Genomic DNA, 18,305 nt, shown 5'->3' with positions numbered 1-18,305 from the left:
CAAATCCCCACGTGCACCTTTCTCCCGGTGCCGAGCCTCTCCCGTGGGCGCTGTCAGAGGCGGCTGCTGTGGCTCAGCCAGCAGGCACAAACCCCATGTCCGTGGCTGGCACAGCCGAGGTGCCGGCTAAAGCCACACCAGGCCTGCCCGTGCCCACAGAAACGCCCGGAATCTTGGCCGGCAGAGCTGCTGTTTCAGCCTGGGCCTGCCCTCCAGCTGGCCCCAGCCCCTGACGGCCCTTTCCCACCGAGGGAGCCCTGACTCAGGGCCGGTGCCAGCCCACGGGGATCCCAGGGACAGGGGACAGCCGTGGGACCCGCCCGCGAAGGGGGCGGCAGCAGAGCTGGGGGCACTGAACCGGGACAAGGCCAGAGCCCTGGCGTGGGGCGAGCATGGCAGCCCTGACACCCCAGAGCCCTGAGAGCCCGGGACTTGGGACCCTCGGTCTGTGACCCCCGGGGATATGGCCGAGCCCTGCTGCCCCAGGACCTGTTAAAGCCCCCCACAATGGGGGATCTTGTTCCCCAACCCCTATGACCTGCCAGGGTCCCTGTCCCCAGCCCCTGTCACCCCCCAGGGTCCCTCTGTCCCCAGCCCGTGTTACTCCCCCAGGCTCCCCCTGTCCCTAGTCCCTGTCACTCCCCCGGGTCCCTGTACCCAATCCCTGTCACCCCCACGGGTCTCTCTGTCCCCAGCCCTTGTGACCCCCCAGGTCTCTCTGTCTCCAACCCCTGTGTCCCCCCCGGGTCCCTGTCCCCAGTCCCTGTCACCCCCCCCAGGTCTCTCTGTCCCCTATGTCCCCCCCAGGCCCGGGGACCCCCAGGACGCCCCGTCTGCCGCGCCCTCCTCCGCCACGAGGCGGCGCCCTCCACCCGCCGCGCTCAACGTCATCACCGTGCGCAATGTCATCACTGCGCGTAACGTCATCACCACGCGCCAGCACCGGCGGGCCAAGATGGCGGCCCCCAGCGGTACCCGTGATGGCGGCGCGGCCCGGTACTGCCTGGTGAGTGGCATCCCGGCCGCGCTGCGCTCCGCGCACCTCCGCGCCTACTTCAGCCAGTTCCTGGAGACCGGCGGCTTTCTCTGCTTCCACTACCGGCACCGCCCCGAGCGCCCGCCAGCGGGCGGCGGCGGCGGGGCCTCGGCGCCGCGCACTTGCTCCTGCCTGGTGTCCGTGCGGCCCGGCCGTGCCCGCCGCTTCGTCCGCATGTACTCGGGCAAGCGCTGGGTCGGGCCCGGCGGCGCCACGCTGCCCGGCCGCTGCCTCATCCGGAGGGTCCGCCTGAACCCCGGGACAGGTACGGGCGGGCGGGTCCCGGAACGGCACCGGTCGGTTAAAACTCCTCCTAGAGCTTCCTTAGCGCTTTAAATCTGCTCCGAGGCAGGAAGAGCCCGTGTGGGCTCTGCTTATCCCCCTCCTACTCGTGGGCGCCTGGATTTACCCGCTCCCGGTGGGGTGTGGGACCCGCCCCTCAAAACCACCCCTGCTCTCCTGCGGGCCCCCAAAACCATCCCTGCTCTCCTGCGGGTCCCAAAACCACCCCTGCTCTCCTGCGGGCCCCCAAAACCATCCCTGCTCTCCTGCGGGTCCCAAAACCATCCCTGCTCTCCTGCGGGCCCCCAAAACCATCCCTGCTCTCCTGCGGGTCCCAAAACCATCCCTGCTCTCCTGCGGGCCCCCAAAACCATCCCTGCTCTCCTGCGGGTCCCAAAACCATCCCTGCTCTCCTGCGGGCCCCCAAAACCATCCCTTGTGTGCCATAAGCCCCGCAAACATCCCTGCTCTCCTGCAGGCCCCCAAAACCATCCCTGCTCTTCTGCGGGACCCCAAACCACCCCTGCTCCCCTGCAGGCCCCCAAAACCATCCCTTCCATCCTGTGGGGCCCCAAAACCATTCCTGCTCTCATGTGGGCCCCCAAAACTGTCTCTTCCATCCTGTGGGACCCCAAAACCATCCCTTCTGCCCTGCAGGCCCCCCAGATCCTCCCTGCTCCCCTGCAGGCCCCAGGGCTCCTCCGGGCAGGCAGGAGCAGGTCGGGGCGGCTGCCGGCGCGCCGGTCACCGAGGCGGAGCTGAAGCGGCTGCCCGAGTTCAACCCCCCCTCCTTCATGCCCTTTGGGAACGTGGGCACCCCCCTGCACGTGTTCCTGGAGCTGATCCGGGCCTGCAGGCTGCCCCCCCGCCTCATCACCAAGCTGCAGCTGGATTTTCCCAGGACTGGCTCGTGCCGCAGGTACGGGAATGTGCCCTTCCAATACCAGGACACTGAGACGGTTGTTGAGGAGGAAAGAGTTTACACAGCTGCAGGGGATGAGATCACGGAGGGAGAGGAGCCCGTGGGGGTGACTCAGCCAGCCCAGCCCCAGGAGGATGAGGAGGGGCAGGAGCAGGAGGAAGAGGAGTCGAACTCAGATGATGTAAGTGGAACATTCCAGCACCATCTGGACGGCTGTCTTAGCTGCGAGGGCAGATCCCACTCTCAGAGCTCGTTTTTCATCTCTTACTTGGACACGTGGCTTGTTAAAACCAGTTTTAAAATAGGGTTGTTCACCCCTTGGTGCACTGAGCCCCTCGGGGCAGGGACAGGGGGGCCTGAGCCCCCCAGAAGTGCTCAGGGTGGTGGTAGAGGTTGATCCCAAAGGGTCGGAGCAGAGGGGAGGCTGGTGCTGCCAAGCAGATCCTGCCCTGCTGCCTGGCACATGGGCCCAGCTCTGCTCTGCTGGGAGATGAGGTGGCAGAGGTTGGGGACCACGTTTGTGTGCTGGCAGTGACGTGCAGAGCTGCACAAAGGGCTGACCTTGGATACTCCTGCGCTGGGAGCTTAGTCACTGAGGAAAATGGCTTTAGTGACAAAGGCTCCTGGAGAGCTGGGCAGGGCAGGAGCCATCCCTCCCCTGTCCCTGGCAGACGCCTGTCTGGCCTGTTCTCCCAAACCTCTGTCATTACAGATCCCCAGGCAAGCCATTCCCATTCTCTGCTCCACCAGAGTTAACTCGGGTGCCAAATCTCTGCTGCAGCTGCACCCCATTCATTTCTCCTGGCAACGTGGGGCACAGAGAGCGCTTTGTTCCCTCCTTTTTCCAGCTTTTTATTCAGTCTTTCCTTCTCCAGACTAAACAGGCTCCTCCAGCTGTTTCTCCCAGGCTGTTTCCTGTCTCTGCAGCCATTCTTTGGGCTCTTCCTTGGCTGGCTGATGCCTGTGCCCAGGACTGGGCAGGCAGCTCTGTGTCTGTGCCAGGGAGCTGCTTCCTGGGAGCCCACGCAATCTCCTGGGGGATCAGCTGCATTGGAATTAATTCCTTGCCAGTGCTGACTCCAGGTCCAACACACCTGCTCCTTAAATGGGCATCAGCGGGGGCAGGTAGGGCCTCTGGGATGGGGGAGCTGTGGGATTTCTCCTGCTGACTCTGGCACTGGTGTTAGTCAGGGATGAGCTCATCCCTCGTGTTGGGGCCTGAGCCCGCGAGCCCGGCTCTGCCAGCAGAGCTGCTCCGGGGCAGGGCGTTGGGAAGGGTCAGGGAGCAGCAGGGGGCTGAGCTGTGTCCCCAGCTCCATCCTGGGCTGAGCTGTGTCCCAGCTCCATCCTGGGCTGAGCTGTGTCCATGCCAGCTGTGCTGTGTCCATGCCAGCTGTGCTGTCCCCAGCTCCGTGCCAGCCCTGCTGTGTCCCCTGCAGGACGATGACACATGTGAGGAGTGGCAGCGGCATGCAGCGCTGCACGAGGATGTGACGCAGCAGGAGCGGGTGCGGGAGCGGCTCTTCGAAGAGGAGATTGAGCTCAAGTGGGAGAAGGGCGGCTCTGGCCTCGTGTTCTACACAGATGCCCAGTTCTGGCAGGAGCAGGGTGGAGGTAACCTTGCTGTTTGTGTCACTGAGCCCATGGGTTTAAACAAACTGTCCGGGCCAGCTGGAGCCACCAGCACCTTGCCATACTGGCCACCCTTGGGCACAGAGCTGGTCACCAGAGACCCCTGTGGTGCTGCTGGCAGCCTCTTGGGTGGGCAGTGGGCTTTGGGGGGGTCTCTAATGCCATTTCCTGTGTGTTGGCACTGCTGAGGCACCACCCCAGCTGCAGAGCTGTGTTCAGTTCTGCAGCAGAGACATGGAGGGGCTGGGGAGTGCCCAGGGCAGGGGCTGGAGCTGGAAAGGGCTCAGCCTGGAGAAAAGGGGGTTCAGGGGGACCCTTCTGGCTCTGCACAACCCCTGACAGGAGGGGTTGGGCTCTGCTCCATGGAACAGGGACAGGAGGAGAGGGAACGACCTCAGGCTGGGCCAGGGCAGGCTCAGGGTGGGCACCAGCAGGAATTTCCCCATGGAAAGGGGGGTCAGGCACAGGGAGGTGATAGAGTCCCCATCCCTGGAGGTGTCCAGGGAAGGACTGTACATGGCACTCGGTGGTATGGGCTGGTGACAAGGTGGGAGCTGGGCACAGCTGGATTGAATGCTCTTGGAGATCTCCAACTTCAATGATTCTGTGATTCCTTCCCATTTTGTTGGAGAAAACAGGGAGCTGGGCCACCGGCAAAGAGCTCCCCTGTGCCAGAGCTCACCTAAAGTGCTGCTTCCCTTCTCTTGGCAGACTTTGACGAGCAGACGGCCGATGACTGGGACGTGGACATGAGCATCTACTATGACAAAGGTATCAGAGCTGAGCCACTCACCTCAGGGAAACCAGGGAAATTCTGACCATGCAGAATTTGGGAGCTCTTTGTCATTCTTTGAAAGCATCCAGGCCGTCAGTAAACATGAAACAGTGTTTTTCTGGTCTGGCGGCACAGCTTGCCAAAAAGAACAGGTTCTGCCTCCTCTGATGGTGCTCTGGGCAACACAATGGTGGTGCCCAGCCTCCCTGAGCTGTGCTGACTGTGCTTTGTCCCTAGATGGAGGGGATAAGGATGCCCGGGACTCGGTGCAGATGTGGCTGGAGCAGCGGCTCCGGGACGGGCTGGAGGACGGCTCTGTGGCAGGGCAGCACATTGGCACCTTCGAGAGGTACACCAAGGTGAGCTCTGCCTGCCCAGGGTGGTGCCCACAGGATGTGGGTCAGGTCTTGGCCAAGGGAAGAGAGCAGAAGGCTCTGGGAGGATGAGGGTGGGATGTGTCCAGCTAGTCTGTGATGGATTTTCCCCTCTCCCAGGGCTTTGGCAGGAAGGTCCTGGAGCAGCAGGGCTGGACAGAGGGGCTGGGCCTGGGGAGCAGCAACTCTGGCATGGCCGAAGCTCTGGACAACGAGGGTCAGAACCCCCGGTGCAAGAGGGGGCTGGGGTGAGTTCCCACGTGCCCTCCCAGCCCCTGTTCCCACCTGTGCCCAGGCTCACAGCAGCTGAGAGGCTGCAAAGGGAGCTGTGGGGACAAGGCTGTCCCAGGATCTGCCTTTCCCTGCACAGCTGGGGAGTTCCACAGCCATGTGCAGCTCTGTGGGAGGTGTCCGTGCCCGTGGCAGGGGGTGGAACTGGGTGGGTTTAAGGTCCCTACCGACCTAAACCATTCCAGGAAAGGAGCTGGGAAGCACAGGGATGCCTGATGGGCCTCTGCAACCTCCATCTAAACCTTTCCTGCTTCCCTCCAGGTACCACGGGGAGAAGCTGCCAACTTTTATCAGGAGGAAGAAGCCCCGGGGTGATACTTCTGTTGTCATCTCCACCATCTACGATGACCCTGAGCCCCAGGACATGGGTGACCAGCTGCTCAGGCGCCAGCCCCCCACGGCCATGAAGTACAGGCAGGACATGGCCTTTGTCCGAGCGTCCCAGCCCACCCTGGGCAGCCTCAGGGCCCCGCCACGCTGAGCAGGAACTGTCACAGCCTTTGTCCTGCTCCCCAGTCCAGGCTGGCTCCTGGTCTGAGTGTGGAGCAGGGTGTTTTTATATTTATTTTTAGTAAAAATACAGATTTGTAATAAAAAGCGATGCGGTGAGGGATTTTTCCCCACTAATTGAACCCTTCAAATGAAAGGAAATGGTGTTGTGTGTGAATGGGGAAGGATTTAGGAGGGCTAACACTTATATTCATGCTGGGATCAACCAAATGTGCGTTTGAAGAAGCAGAACTTGCAGCTGAGGGCGGCCTGGGAGGCAGGGAAGGACAAGTACAGACAGGGCACAGTCACTGTCCTGCTGCTGCTGAGCGTTCCTCGGGCGTGGCCGTCCCACAGCGCTGGGAGAGGCTGCTCGGGATGAAAGGCTTGTCCTGGCAACCTTCGGAGGAATTCCCCGGCGTTCCCTGTGGCTGTGGGGAGTGGGCACTTCCCAAGGTGCTCTGCCCCGTTCTCCTGGCCCGGGCACCGGCAGAGGGGACAGCTCTGTCCCACTGACCCAGTGCTGACAGGCCATGCCCTGTGGGACTGCCTTAAGGGGGGAAGGGAGGAATTCCACCTTCTACCTGCCGGGAGGGTGTAGCCAGGTGGGAGTCAGGCTCTTCTCGTCAATGAGTGGCAAGACATTGTCTTAAACTGCGCCAGGAAGGTTGAGGGTGGACATTAGGAAGAATTTCAGAAAGAGGGATTAGGTTTGGGAACGGACTGCCCAGGTAGGTGGTGGAGTCACTGTCCCCGGATCTGTTTAAGGAGGAACTGGGCGCAGCACTCAGTGCCACGGTGGTGTTTGGTCAGAGCTAGGGCTCGATGGTCTCAGAGGCCTTTTCCAACTCAACTGGTTCTGTGATTTGGAAAAGAGCGGGGGTGGGGCTGTGCTGGAGGGACAAAGCCGGCGCCGGGACTCGAACCCGCGACCTTTGACCCGACTGCGCGTCCTCCTGGCCGCCAGGGGGCGCTGTGGGAGCGGCGGCCGCTCCGCGCCCGGAACGCGACGCTCGGGGCCCGCGGCCACCCGGACCCACAGCGGGGGCACCGGCGGCGGTGAGCGGCGTGCGGGGCCGGGGGGATAACGGGGACCGGGGAGATAACTGAGACAGGGAAGGGATAATGGGGACAGGGGAGGGATAACCGGGACTGGGGAAATAACGGGGACGGGGGAATAACGGGGACCGGGGAGATAACCGAGACAGGGGAGGGATAATGGGGACCGGGAAGGGATAACCGGGACCGGGGAGATAACCGGGACCGGGGGGATAACGGGGACCGTGGAGATAATCGGGTCAGGGGGGGATAACGGGAACCGGGAGGGATAACGGGGACCGGGGGGGATAACCGAGACAGGGGACGGATAACGGGGACCGGGGGAATAACCGGGACCAGGGGGGATAACGGGAACCGGGGAGGGACAACCGGGACGGGGGGAGGGATAACCGGGACCGGGGGGATAACCGGAACCGGGGGGGAAAACGGGAACCGGGAGGGATAACCGGGACAGTGTTAACAGGGGATGAAGCCGTCTGGAAGAAGAGGGGACGCGAGGGAAACTCGAGGCCAAGTGGGAAGAAGGGTTAGGGTTAGGGGTACGTGTACGTGGGGGTGCATGGGCCCTGCAGTTGCAGATCAGCCCTCGGCGGGTGCTGTCCCCCCTCAGCCCCTGGCAGGAGGACCATGAGCCAGCATGGCTGAGGGCAGCAGGGCCAGCCCGCTGGCCTTTGGCCAGGTGGTCATCGGGCCACCGGGCTCCGGGAAGACGACCTACTGCCAGGCCATGCAGGAGTTCCTGGCGCGGCTGGGCCGCAGCGTGGCCGTGGTGAACCTGGACCCTGCCAACGAGGCGCCGCCCTGCCCCTGCGCCCTGGACATCGGCGAGCTCGTCGCCCTGCCCGACGTGATGGCCAGCCTGGGGCTGGGCCCCAACGGGGGCCTCCTCTACTGCATGGAGTACCTGCAGGCCAACGCTGACTGGCTGCGGGACCGGCTGCAGGCCCTGCAGGGACACTATGTGCTCTTTGACTGCCCCGGGCAGGTGGAGCTCTACACCCACCACGAGGCCCTGAAGAACGTCTTTGCCCAGCTGGCCAAGTGGAATTTCAGGGTAGGGATGGGCTGGGCACCCCACGAGCTCTGCACCCCGTGGGCAGAGTGGGGTTGGGGGTTCTCATGGCTGCTGTCTTCAGGACGTTTTTGGCCTTTCATGTGAAGTGGCTTTATGAGGGAAAGAGGGGAATTTTTTTCCCTATTTTATGCTGGGAGAGGTTGGCAAAAGAATGGCCTGTCAGGGCTTTTAGTGGGACTGGGAGCAGGAACACAGATTCCTTCTTCACACTTTAGACAAAATCCCAAAATGGTTTGGGTTGGAGGGGACCTCAAAGCCTGTCTCATTCCGTTCCATGGGCAGGAACACCTTCCACGAGAGCAGGGAACTCCAACCTGTCCCTGAACGCTTCCAGGGATGGGGCAGGAGTGCATCCATCCTGCTGTGCTGCAGGATCCTCCCCGCAGCCCAGCTGTGTTTCATCCACAGTGGGGTTCTGTGTGTGCTGGCAGCCTTGGCACTGCCCTGAGGAATGCAGGGGCCATACCAGGCCCCTTCTGCAGCCCAGGCAGGGCCCCTGCAGCCCGTGGGACGTGCTCTGGGCTCTTGCACAATGGGAGCTGCAGGTGAGAGCAGCCCCGGAGCTGCTGACGCTGCACTTGCTCTGCGGCAGGGCCACACCATGAATGTGCAAACCCTGGGTGCTCTGAGCAAGAAGGGCAGCTTCATTTGCTTGGGAATGTCACTGGGAATCTGCACATTAGAGCTTATTTTCATTGGAGTAAATGGACATGGGATTGGAGCTGCTAAAATAAGACATTCACAGGGCTGGTCCTGCTCTCCGTCTCTGCCTGGGAGCCCCAGACTGGCTGGGTTCTGCTGCTGTTACTCAGCCTCAGAGCCCTGACTTGGAGTGACTTCCCCAGGTCTGGGACCACATTGTTACAGCCACACAAAACCCAAGGAATCACAGCGCTCGTTAGTGTAATTATTAATTATTAGTGCGAACCGCTGGGACTCTCCCAGCAGAAGGTGCTGTGCTGCAGGCGCTGCTCCCGAGGGGCCCTGGGCATTCCTGTGAGGAGCTGGGCATCCAGAGACAGCTGTGCTGCTCAGGAGGGGAACTGCCCCAGCTCCCACCCCAGAATCCCTGCAGAGCTCAGACAAGTGTGGAAACTTCAGCTGCAGAGAGAGAAACCCTGAGAAAAGAGGGAGCGGCTGCAGGTTGAAGCTTCTTGTGGTGCTGTTGGTGGAGCTCTAAAAGCCTCCCAGAGCCCATTCCTGGGTCTGAATCCATGCTGGTCCATGGCTGGGAATGTGAAATCGACACTTTATATACCTGGATATGTGTTCAGCATGGAGCAGAGAAGGCTCCAGGGAGAGCCTGACAGGGCCTAAAGGGGCTCAGGAGAGCTGGAGAGGGAATGGGGACAAGGGATGGAGGGACAGGACACAGGGAATGGCTTTCACTGCCAGAGGGCAGGGCTGGATGGGATATTGGGCAGGAATTATTCCCTGGCAGGGTGGGCAGGCCCTGGCACAGTGTGCCCAGAGCAGCTGTGGCTGCCCCTGGATCCCTGACAGTGCCCAAGGCCAGGCTGGACAGGGCTTGGAGCAATGTGGGACAGTGGGAGGTGTCCCTGCCATGGCAGGGCTGGGGCCAGGTGAGCTTTAAGGTCCCCTCTGACCCAAAGCAGTCCAAGATTCTCTGCTGCTGTGTTTTGTGTGCAGGAGGTAGGAGGTGGGAGATCATTTCCCCACGTGGTCAGTCAGGCCTGAACAGATTCTCCTGGGGCGGCTTCCACACTGTCCCTTGAGCAGGGCGTGGGCTTGTCACAGCTCTGACCTTGTGTGTCCCTTTGTGCCTTTGCTGCCCAGCTGGCTGCCGTGCACCTGGTGGATTCCCACTACTGCACAGATCCTGGGAAGTTCATCTCCGTGCTCTGCACCTCGCTGTCCACCATGCTGCACGTGGAGCTGCCCCACGTCAACGTGCTGTCCAAGATGGACCTGATCGAGCAGTACGGGAAGCTAGGTAAGGGAACTCCGGAAGCCACAGCGTGCTCTGGCGGGGGAGGCACCTTGAACCTCAGGTCTTCTGCCTCCCTGCTGTGGGCAGGGACATCTTCCACTAGCCAGGGTGGCTCAGAGCTCCATTCTGGCCTTGGACACTGGGAGGAATTTGAGGGGGAGGGCTGCGGAATTGAGCCGTGCCAGGTGCAGATCAGCCGTGTGAGAATGGGGCTGGGTGGGGAGCTGCTGCAGATCCCACTGTGCTCTTCAGCTTCCAGCTTGCCTTCAGAGCTCCCTGTCGCCCTGCAGCTTTCAACCTGGATTATTACACTGAGGTCATGGACCTCTCTTACCTCGTGGACCATTTGGCCTCCGATCCCTTCTTCAGGAATTTCCGCCGCCTCAACGAGAAGCTAGTGGAGGTGATCGAGGACTACAGCCTGGTGTCCTTCGTGCCACTCAATGTCCAGGTGACCCAGCAGGAGGGAACAGGGAGCCCTGCATGTGCAGCAGCTGCTTTTTGTCTGCTCAGAGCCATAGGGCTGGAAACCTCAGCTGTGAGGAGACTCGGGGCTGCGAAACAGGGAAGCACACCCAGACTTGTAAATGATCTGTGGCAGCCGAAGGAAAGAAAAAGGCTGATGAGCTTGGGGCTACCTCGGCCTTGTGTCCTGGGGTGGGGAATCCAGGCTCCCCCTTCCTTCAGCTCTTCTGGCCTGCATTTCAAATCTGGGCTGAGGATCACCTAAAACTTTGTTAAATTAGGGAGCAGCAAATAATGAGAAGGGGGAGGGAGGGCCAGAAATGTCCTTAATCAGGCAGCTGGCAGAAGTGTCACAGGCAAATGGGCTGGGAGAAAGTGATGAAAGGGAATGAGAGGGTGGAGGGCCAGTCCCTGTTTGTCCCTGTTGGTGTCCCTGGGGCCACGGGCGCTGTCAGGGTGGCCCTGGGCCCCGGAGACACAGCACAGACACAGGCCAGTGTGAGCTCCTGCCTGTGGGGAAGGAGCAGGTGCCAGTGAGCTCCTTCCTCCCAGGACAAGGAGAGCATGAGGCAGGTGATGCAGGCCGTGGACAAAGCCAATGGATATTCCTTCGGGGACCAGGAGCACCGGAGCCTGGAGGCGCTGATGTCGGCAGCTGTGGGGGCTGACTTCCACTTCTCTTCGTATCCTCTCTGGTGCTGAGTTTAATTTCTCTCCCTGGGGGACAAAGGCTGGAATTTGCAGACCCAGTTTCATCATCTGGTGGGTGACACACGTGGGGAGTGGGGTGTGCTCAGCCCAGCCCGGGGCAGACGCTTATCCTCACCAAAGGTTGGGAATTGATACTGTGAACGTGTCAGGAACCTTTTGACAACTTTCCCCTCTCTCACCCTCCCTTGGGTGGGTTCTATCCTTTAAACCATACAATTGATTCTCCTGGACTTGTCAGGCCTGGGATCAGGCAGAGCCAGAACTCAGGTGATGCTGCCTCTTCCCGATGGCCTTCGGGCTAATGTGAGGCTGGGCTGGTTCCTCGATGGGAACTTCAGAGCTACTGCAGAAGGGAGTGTTTGAGCCCAGCCCCTCGTTTTCCTTAATTACTGCGTTATCAGCACCCTGGCAGTGCAGGAGAAGTATGTGCAATCTCAGGAGAAAGCTGTGGAAGAGGAGGTGATGGATCTGTGACACGCCCTTCCCTGGCTCCTCTGTTTTGACACCTCTCCTTTTCCTACCCGGAGCTTCAGCTGTGACTCAGAGCAACTGAAAGCCTTTCCAGGCAGAGTCTGGACCCTCTCTGGGTGGGTTTGACCTCCCGAGCTTCAGGCCTGCTGCCCAGAGCAGGGCTTTGGCAGAAGGGAGGTGGCTGAGGATCTTCCCCTAGGAACAGAGAGATTGAACCAGAGAAGGCAGGGAGAGTGAGGAAAAGAGAGATAAGGTCTCCTCCATCATGAGCAAGACAGATCCAGAGAAAGAAAAATCAGCTGGAGCTGCCTCAGGTGCAGTGAGAGTCGAGGCACCAGTCCTGGGAGTGCTGCAGGAGGAGCGTGCACGGGGCCCCATGCTCCAAGCAGAATCCAGGGCAGGGCGTCTCCACACCGTCTCAAGGACAGAAGGATGTTTGTTTTTCTTTTTCTTAGAAATAATGATGGACTCTTTCTTAATAAAACACTCCTTGGTCTCACTTTCATCTTCGGAGTTTGCTGAACCTGAACAAATAAACCCAGGAGGGCTTCGGAGCCCGGGGCCAAGGCGCCAGCGCTGGGAGTGGCGCTGTCCAGGACCTGTCACTGTCCCTCTGTGCTCTGCCTGGAGGGCCAGGGACAGCAGGCAGAGCCCTGCTGCTGCTCCTGCAGGGATCGGGGGCTGGAGCAGCACAGCGCGCACAACGCCAGCTCAGCTTTTGGAGGCGCTGGGTTAAGAAAGCCCCTGTGTGACTCAGCTCGTGGTTTGCATCTTGGGCCTTTCCCAGGAGCAGCCTTGGGTGTCCTCATTCACCTTCCTTCTTCTGGCCTGGCTTTCTCCATGTCCCAGATCCTGGGGCTTCCCCTCCTGTCCGTGTCATTCCCGCTGGCTGTGCTGCTGCAGCTGCCGGTGCTCTGAGCCTCGTGAGCTCCCTGCTCTGATCCCTGCTCTGATCCCTGCTCCAGGCAGCAGCCGGGGCATGCATCAGGAGAGCTGGGGGTGACAAGTGGGGTGTCCACATCAGGGAGCCTCCGGTGCCTCCCGGCAGCTTCACACGGGATGGGAGCGGGCGCAACTCCCGATCCCAGATCTCTGCAGACTCAGCATCGCCTCTTGCCCAAGATCTTGCATAAAATACAACAGGATTTTCTCACAGGACAGTTTGGCCCTTGGCAGAGGGATTGGAGACTGGATCCTTGATGGATCTGAATGCGAATGGGGTCTTGGGCAGCTGGGCACAGAATTAAAATGAATTTTTCCCACACCTCCCAACTCTGTGGCCAGGATTTGGAGACAAGGAGGAGCTCAGGGAGAGGAGGATGCAGACACACAATGCTTGTGCTTCACCCAGACCCCTTCCCAATGAAACTGAGATTTCAGATATCAAAGTCAAATCCCAGTGTGCTGCCAGTGCCTCAGCTCTTCCTGGAGCCCAGGAATTTCCCTGGGTATTCCTGGCTGGATTTCAGTGCTGAAGCTCTGGAAGCCAATCTAACCATAACTGAGCTGAAATCCCATCCTTGCCCATGGCTCGTGGCCTTGTCCTGGTTGTTTTGGAGCTCTGTAGTTGCTGTGAAGGGGTGGGATCTGGGATCATAAAAATATTAATTTTCTAGTGGCTTTTTCATGGCTTTGAGAGATTTGGTGGCTTAAAAGGTATGGTCAGGTCAGGCTGAGTTATGCAAGAGCCATCAAAGCTTTTGTGGCTTTTTGGCTTTTTTATTTGCCCTGGATATCTGCAGCCTCAGCCTTGGGATGGAAACCACTCAGCTCAGGCCATGGATCCTCTGCTGTGTTCCAGCCAGGAAACGCTCAGGTCTCAGAGAGCTTCAGCCACAAAACTGCAGTGGTTTTGCACCAAGGAGCTTCTCACAGATGAGTCTGGGGCTGAACCGGGACCCACAGCCCGGAGGGGACAATTCTGCTCCTGCCCAGGGTGACCTGGGAAAGGGCAGGGAAGGCTGGAGCCCCTGGTGTGAAATGCAGGGTGAAAGGCAGCCCCTGCACCCCACACCCCCCGGCTGGGAGGGGACACGGCGAGCCTCCCGGGCCTGGGGAGGTGACACTTTGGCTGCTGTCGCTGCCTTGAGCAATCGGCAATGCCAAGAGCCAGGATGAGTCACTCCAACCGAGGCACATCCCTGGGAGGGGGCCCGGCTTTCTGCCGAGCTGGTCCTACCTGCTGAGCCCACCCCGACCGTGGGACTGAACCCGAGGGTGGCGTTTTGGGGATGGAGGGATTTGAGCACCAATCACAGCCACGGGACTGAGCTTTCCTGGGTCCCCTCCCAGGTTCCAGCCCTCATTTCCAGCACCCTCATGGAGCTCCTGCTCAAAAGCTGAGTTTCCCCATCAAGTGGTGCTTTCTAATGGGGATAAAAAAACCTCTCCAAAAACAGAGCAGGCACTGGTGCCAGCCTGGCAGGAGGCTGCCCGAGGCCGGGGCGATGGACACCCCTTGTCTGGGTGCCCAGACCGGTGGTGCCTCAGCCAGGAGCCAGCCAGCCCCAGCCCTGGGCACAAAGCCCTGGGGGGAGGCTGGGAGAGCTGGTGACAAGTTCAGGCAGGGCTGTGGGTCCTGCAGCTCCCACTCAGGATGGCAGAGCCTTTTGCAGGCAGCAGAACATCCCTGCTCGCCCTCACAGACCAGTTTTCCCCATGGCTACCAGCCCCTGTGTAGGGGCTGTGCCAGGACCCTGCTGGGGGAGTGGGGGACACTCCTTGGCCCTGGGCACGCAGTCCCTCTGCTCTAAGGGTATTTAAGTCACTTAAACTGATTTATTTGAGAGCTTTTCTGGATGCCCCTTCTGGGATGCCGCAAGCATTCCACAGCCACCGGACAAGGACCAGGATGGGGATCGAGGTCCTGATGCCTCCCTGGTCTTTACCTGGGTCCCACCATCCTATGTGAAGCAGGGGGACAGAAGGACCCCAGAGAACTCCCCAGCAGCACAACCCTCTCACAGGAGTGTCCTGGGGATCCAGGGCCTCCTCCTTCCCAGCCTGGAAAAGCTGCTGGACCGGCTGGGAGCAGGGAGCACCATCCTCCCACACGGCCCAGCCACGCTGCAATTTCGGGAGCTGTTGAAATCAGTTAACTCCTGGGAAGCCAGGGGGAACCCACAGCCCCAGGGATGGACAGATACTCCCAGTTATCCCTTCCTGGGCACCAGCACTGTCAGCTCCAGCCTGCCACTCTCCAGTTTAACCAGTCCGGGTGTCCCCAGGCCGTGGGGTCGGGGCCAGCGCAAGCCCTCAGCTCGTTTTTCCCGTTGGCCGCCCCGCTCTGGGTAATTACAGGTCTGGGGCTGTTCCCAGGCTGGGAGTGCTTGAGGCCAGGTGGAGGCCAAGCTTTGGGGTCCCTCAGTGAGCTCTCCCTAGGACCAGCCCTGACACCTCTGGGGACCCCTTGGAGCTGCTGGGGGGCCAGGGCAGCACCAGGAGTGTCATGATGGGGCTGGGGAGGGCCAGGGGACTCACGGAGGTTCATCCCCTTTGCTGGGATCTGCTCCAGGTGTCCCATCCAGGGGGAGCAGGTGCTGCTTTGTGCAGCCCAGCCTCCCGCAGCAGAGCCCTCGTTACATCCCAGGCCAGCCCCTCGCTCCCCAGCGATTCCACCCCACAATTCCTGCATGCACCAAGGGGGTCACATCCCTGCTTGTGCCTTATTCCCCCAATTTCCCGGCACTCCATGGGCTGGGATCTGGCCACACCAGGGCTCAGGACTGGTGTGTCTCCCCGTCCCCATGCAACGGGGCAGCACGTCCTGAGTCACGGCGCGTTTCCTCCCGGCATCCCAGGGCTTCCCATCAAAGGGCTCCTGCCCAGCCCTGCTGGCTCTGCTGAGCTCATAGCCCAGGGTGCCGTGACTGTATTTTATTGTAATTATTTTTCATGTTGAAACGCGCTGGTGGGGGGAAGGGGGAGGGAGCTGTGCCCTTCCCGTGGCCCCATGCCAGGGCCAGAAATGCTGAGCTTTCACCTGTCCCAGCGCGTCGGCACCTTGAGAGGGATGTCCCCACCCCGCTGACAGCCCAGGGCTGCCCCTGTGTCGCTGCTGATGCAGCTTTTGTGGATTTTCCTCCTTGGAATTAGAGGCACCATGGGGGAGGACCTGGGGACCCACACAGGGGTGTCAGTGGCAGGTTTTGGGGAACTCTGGGTTTGTATTAACAGGGCTGGGTCAGACATTTGGGGACCCTTGAGCACCTTGTGGAGCAGCCAGCCCCGCTTGGGGCTGCCAAAACTCCCATCCCATGGATGCACAGACCCCTGAGCCCTTCCATGCGCCACATCTCACCCCAAGACCCTGCTGTGGGGCTGGGGGCACCGAGAGCAGCCAGTGCTGGGGGCCTGGCTGCTCCCACCCCTGGGATGGGAGGGAGGCAAGGCGGGCGCCTGGAGCTGCCCGGACCTGTGCGCAGGGAGAGACGAGGCAGACGAGAGCAGAGGTGCAGGAGAAGGTTTATTGGAGCACAGAGGCTTTGGCAACACGCGACCCCCTCCCGGAATGGGGGGGCTGCCTGGACCCCCCCCTCGCCCCGGCCCAGCCCCTCACCTCCTCCTGTCGCTGCTCCAGCCCTCTGGGACAGGGGGTTTGGAGCTGGCACAAGCCAGACTGGACGCCCCCCACAAAAAAATGTTAAATAGTTGGGGGCTGGCAGCTCTCTGGGACAGAGGCACCCCCTCTCCCTCTTTTCCCCCTCCCCAGAGCAGAGGATGGGGGAGAGGGAGCGAGGGGCCCTGCCAAAACCACCCCCACTCCCGGTATCCAGGCTGGGGGGAGCTGAGACTCCTCCCCACCAAAACCAACCAAAAAAAAACCAAAAAAACCAAAAAAAAACAAAAACAAAAACGACAACCAAAAAAAAAAAAAAAACACGAAGAGATGCCGAAGGGTCTGGAGCGGGGCAGGTGGGGCTGGTCCCCGGCTCGGCAGGGGACGCTCAGTTCTTGGGCTCTTCGCCAGCCTCGCCGCCGTCTTCGCCGGCGCACTCGGCTGTCCATAGCGTGAGGTTGTCCCTGAGCAGCTGCATGATGAGGGTGCTGTCCTTGTAGGAGTCTTCGCTGAGCGTGTGCAGGTCACCCATGGCCTCATCGAAGGTGGTCTTGGCCAGGGAGATGGCCTGCTCAGGGGCGTTGGCGATCTCGTAGTGGAACACGGAGAAGTTGAGGGCCAGCCCCAGGCGGATGGGGTTCGTGGGCTGCATCTCCTTTTTGCTGATGTCCATGGCCTCTTGGTAGGCCTCCTGGGCCTTCTCTATCGTCGACAGGCGGTCGTCCCCGCTGGCCACCTCAGCCAGGTATCGGAAGTAGTCACCCTTCATCTTCAGGTAGAAGACCTTGCTCTCGGTATCGCTGTCCTTCTTGATGAGATACTTGTCCAGCAAGCCCAGCACGTTGTTGCAGACGGCGTTCAGCTCCTGCTCCACCTTCTCCCGGTACTCGTTCACCACCTGCGCTTTGTCGTCACCCTCCTCGGTTTTGTGCTCGATGCTGGAGATGACCCTCCAGGCCGAGCGCTGGCAGCCCACCACGTTCTTGTAGGCGACTGAGAGGAGGTTGCGCTCCTCGTTGGACAGCTCGTCCCCGTGCTCCACCACGGCCTTCATGAAGTCTGCCATGTCCTCGTAGCGCTCAGCCTGCTCGGCCAGCTTGGCCTTCTGCACTTGGTGGTTTCTTGCCATGGCTGGGACGCGGGCGCGGGGTGGACGCTTGGGCGAGCAGCGGGGCCGGGAGCCGTCGGAGCCTCTGCCGAGCGCTGCCGCCGGGATTCGCTTTTGGCTGCGCGTCGGAGCCTCGAGCGAGAGCAGGAGGAGCCAGCCAGGTCCAAGGAGTGTCCTCCTCCTCCTCCTCCTCCTCCTCTGCTTCCTCCCCGCCGAGCGCGGCCTTAAAAGGAAAATCGCGGTGAATCATCGCCCGCGGGCGGCGGGCGCTGGGGAGGGGGCGAGGGGGGCGGCCAACGCCCTGCCCTCCCCGTGGGTGCGGCACCCGTAGATGCCCCGGGGCTCTCCCCAGAGCCGACGCCCGCCCCGGCACCCGGGAAACGCCCATTGCGCTGCTGAGAGCGCTGGGGAGGGCGACAGGCGCTGCGCTGTCCTTTGGGGGGGGACACACGGCAGCGCTCGGCTCTTCCCCCCCTGGAGAAATGGGCCACGGGGTGTGGCCGCTCGTAAAAATGGGTTCCTCCCCCCCGAAAAAGTCGTATCACTGTCGTTTTTAATATGGTGATTGCCTCGGCAGTAATTGCGAGGGCTTGACGGGCAGGTATTTATTCCCACAGGTGTGGAAACCGAGGCAGAGGCTCCACACCTCTCCCCGGCGCCGCGGGAGGGGCCGTCCCAAAAAGCGGGGCAGAGTTAGCCCTCGCTTTTGAGCCGCCGCACGGTGGGACCCCCCCAAAGTCCCCGTGGTGAGAGGAGCGAGGGGAAACCCCATCCCCACCAGCCGCGTCCCGGGGCTGCCTTCCCCCGTCCCACCGGGCGCGTTTCGCGTCTCTGAAGCTGTAAAAGAGGTGTTTTAGCGTTCGCTTTTTGTCGGTTTTCGGTTGTTCCGGGCTGGCCGTGGGCCGCGGCGGCAGCGCAGTGCCCGATAGGGATCTGAGCTGCGCCTTGCGCTGAGTTTCACTCGGAGCTTGTTGCCACACGCCGGGCGCTGGCGCAGCCCCGGCCCCGCTCCCGGCCTTATCTCCGTGCGGGAGCGTGCGGGAAGGGCAGGGTGGGGCGGGCGGCTCCGGGCCAAGGCGAAAAGGGGCGTTGTGATTCTTTCCGTG

General features: G+C 61.2%; 3 protein-coding genes across 7 annotated transcripts; 2 read left to right on the top strand and 1 right to left on the bottom strand.

The window, feature by feature from the left end:
- The first annotated feature begins 932 nt into the window (after positions 1-932).
- Positions 933-6,169, top strand: GPATCH3 (G-patch domain containing 3). Of its 2 annotated transcripts, none has more exons than XM_053998765.1 (7): positions 933-1,301; positions 2,006-2,421; positions 3,680-3,854; positions 4,584-4,643; positions 4,885-5,006; positions 5,142-5,269; positions 5,574-6,169. In XM_053998765.1, the coding sequence occupies exons 1-7, from the start codon at positions 956-958 to the stop codon at positions 5,791-5,793; spliced, it is 1,467 nt and encodes a 488-aa protein (XP_053854740.1). In that variant the 5' UTR covers positions 933-955; the 3' UTR covers positions 5,794-6,169. The 2 variants fall into 2 exon arrangements, with proteins under 2 accessions (XP_053854740.1, XP_053854739.1); XM_053998764.1 differs by having other exon boundaries at positions 1,976-2,421.
- Positions 6,170-6,787: 618 nt separating this feature from the next.
- On the top strand, positions 6,788-12,032 carry GPN2 (GPN-loop GTPase 2). 4 transcript variants are annotated; one of them, XM_053998767.1, is made up of 6 exons: positions 6,788-6,860; positions 7,471-7,914; positions 9,733-9,889; positions 10,177-10,337; positions 10,904-11,034; positions 11,464-12,032. In XM_053998767.1, exons 2-6 carry the CDS (start codon positions 7,498-7,500, stop codon positions 11,534-11,536), a joined length of 939 nt encoding a protein of 312 aa, XP_053854742.1. In that variant the 5' UTR covers positions 6,788-6,860; positions 7,471-7,497; the 3' UTR covers positions 11,537-12,032. The 4 variants fall into 4 exon arrangements, with proteins under 4 accessions (XP_053854742.1, XP_053854743.1, XP_053854744.1 ...); XM_053998768.1 differs by lacking the exon at positions 6,788-6,860 and having other exon boundaries at positions 7,351-7,914; positions 10,177-10,331; XM_053998769.1 differs by lacking the exon at positions 6,788-6,860 and having other exon boundaries at positions 7,352-7,914; positions 10,177-10,289.
- A 3,953-nt stretch (positions 12,033-15,985) lies between these two features.
- SFN (stratifin) lies at positions 15,986-17,364 on the bottom strand. The gene has a single exon (XM_053998756.1). It carries the CDS (start codon positions 17,218-17,220, stop codon positions 16,480-16,482), a length of 741 nt encoding a protein of 246 aa, XP_053854731.1. The 5' UTR covers positions 17,221-17,364; the 3' UTR covers positions 15,986-16,479.
- Between the last annotated feature and the right edge of the window lie 941 nt (positions 17,365-18,305).

The sequence above is a fragment of the Vidua macroura genome, chromosome 25 (assembly GCF_024509145.1).
Source record: "Vidua macroura isolate BioBank_ID:100142 chromosome 25, ASM2450914v1, whole genome shotgun sequence".
In the NCBI taxonomy this organism is placed as follows: Eukaryota; Metazoa; Chordata; class Aves; order Passeriformes; family Viduidae; genus Vidua; species Vidua macroura.
This window is presented reverse-complemented; position numbering and strand designations above follow the sequence as displayed.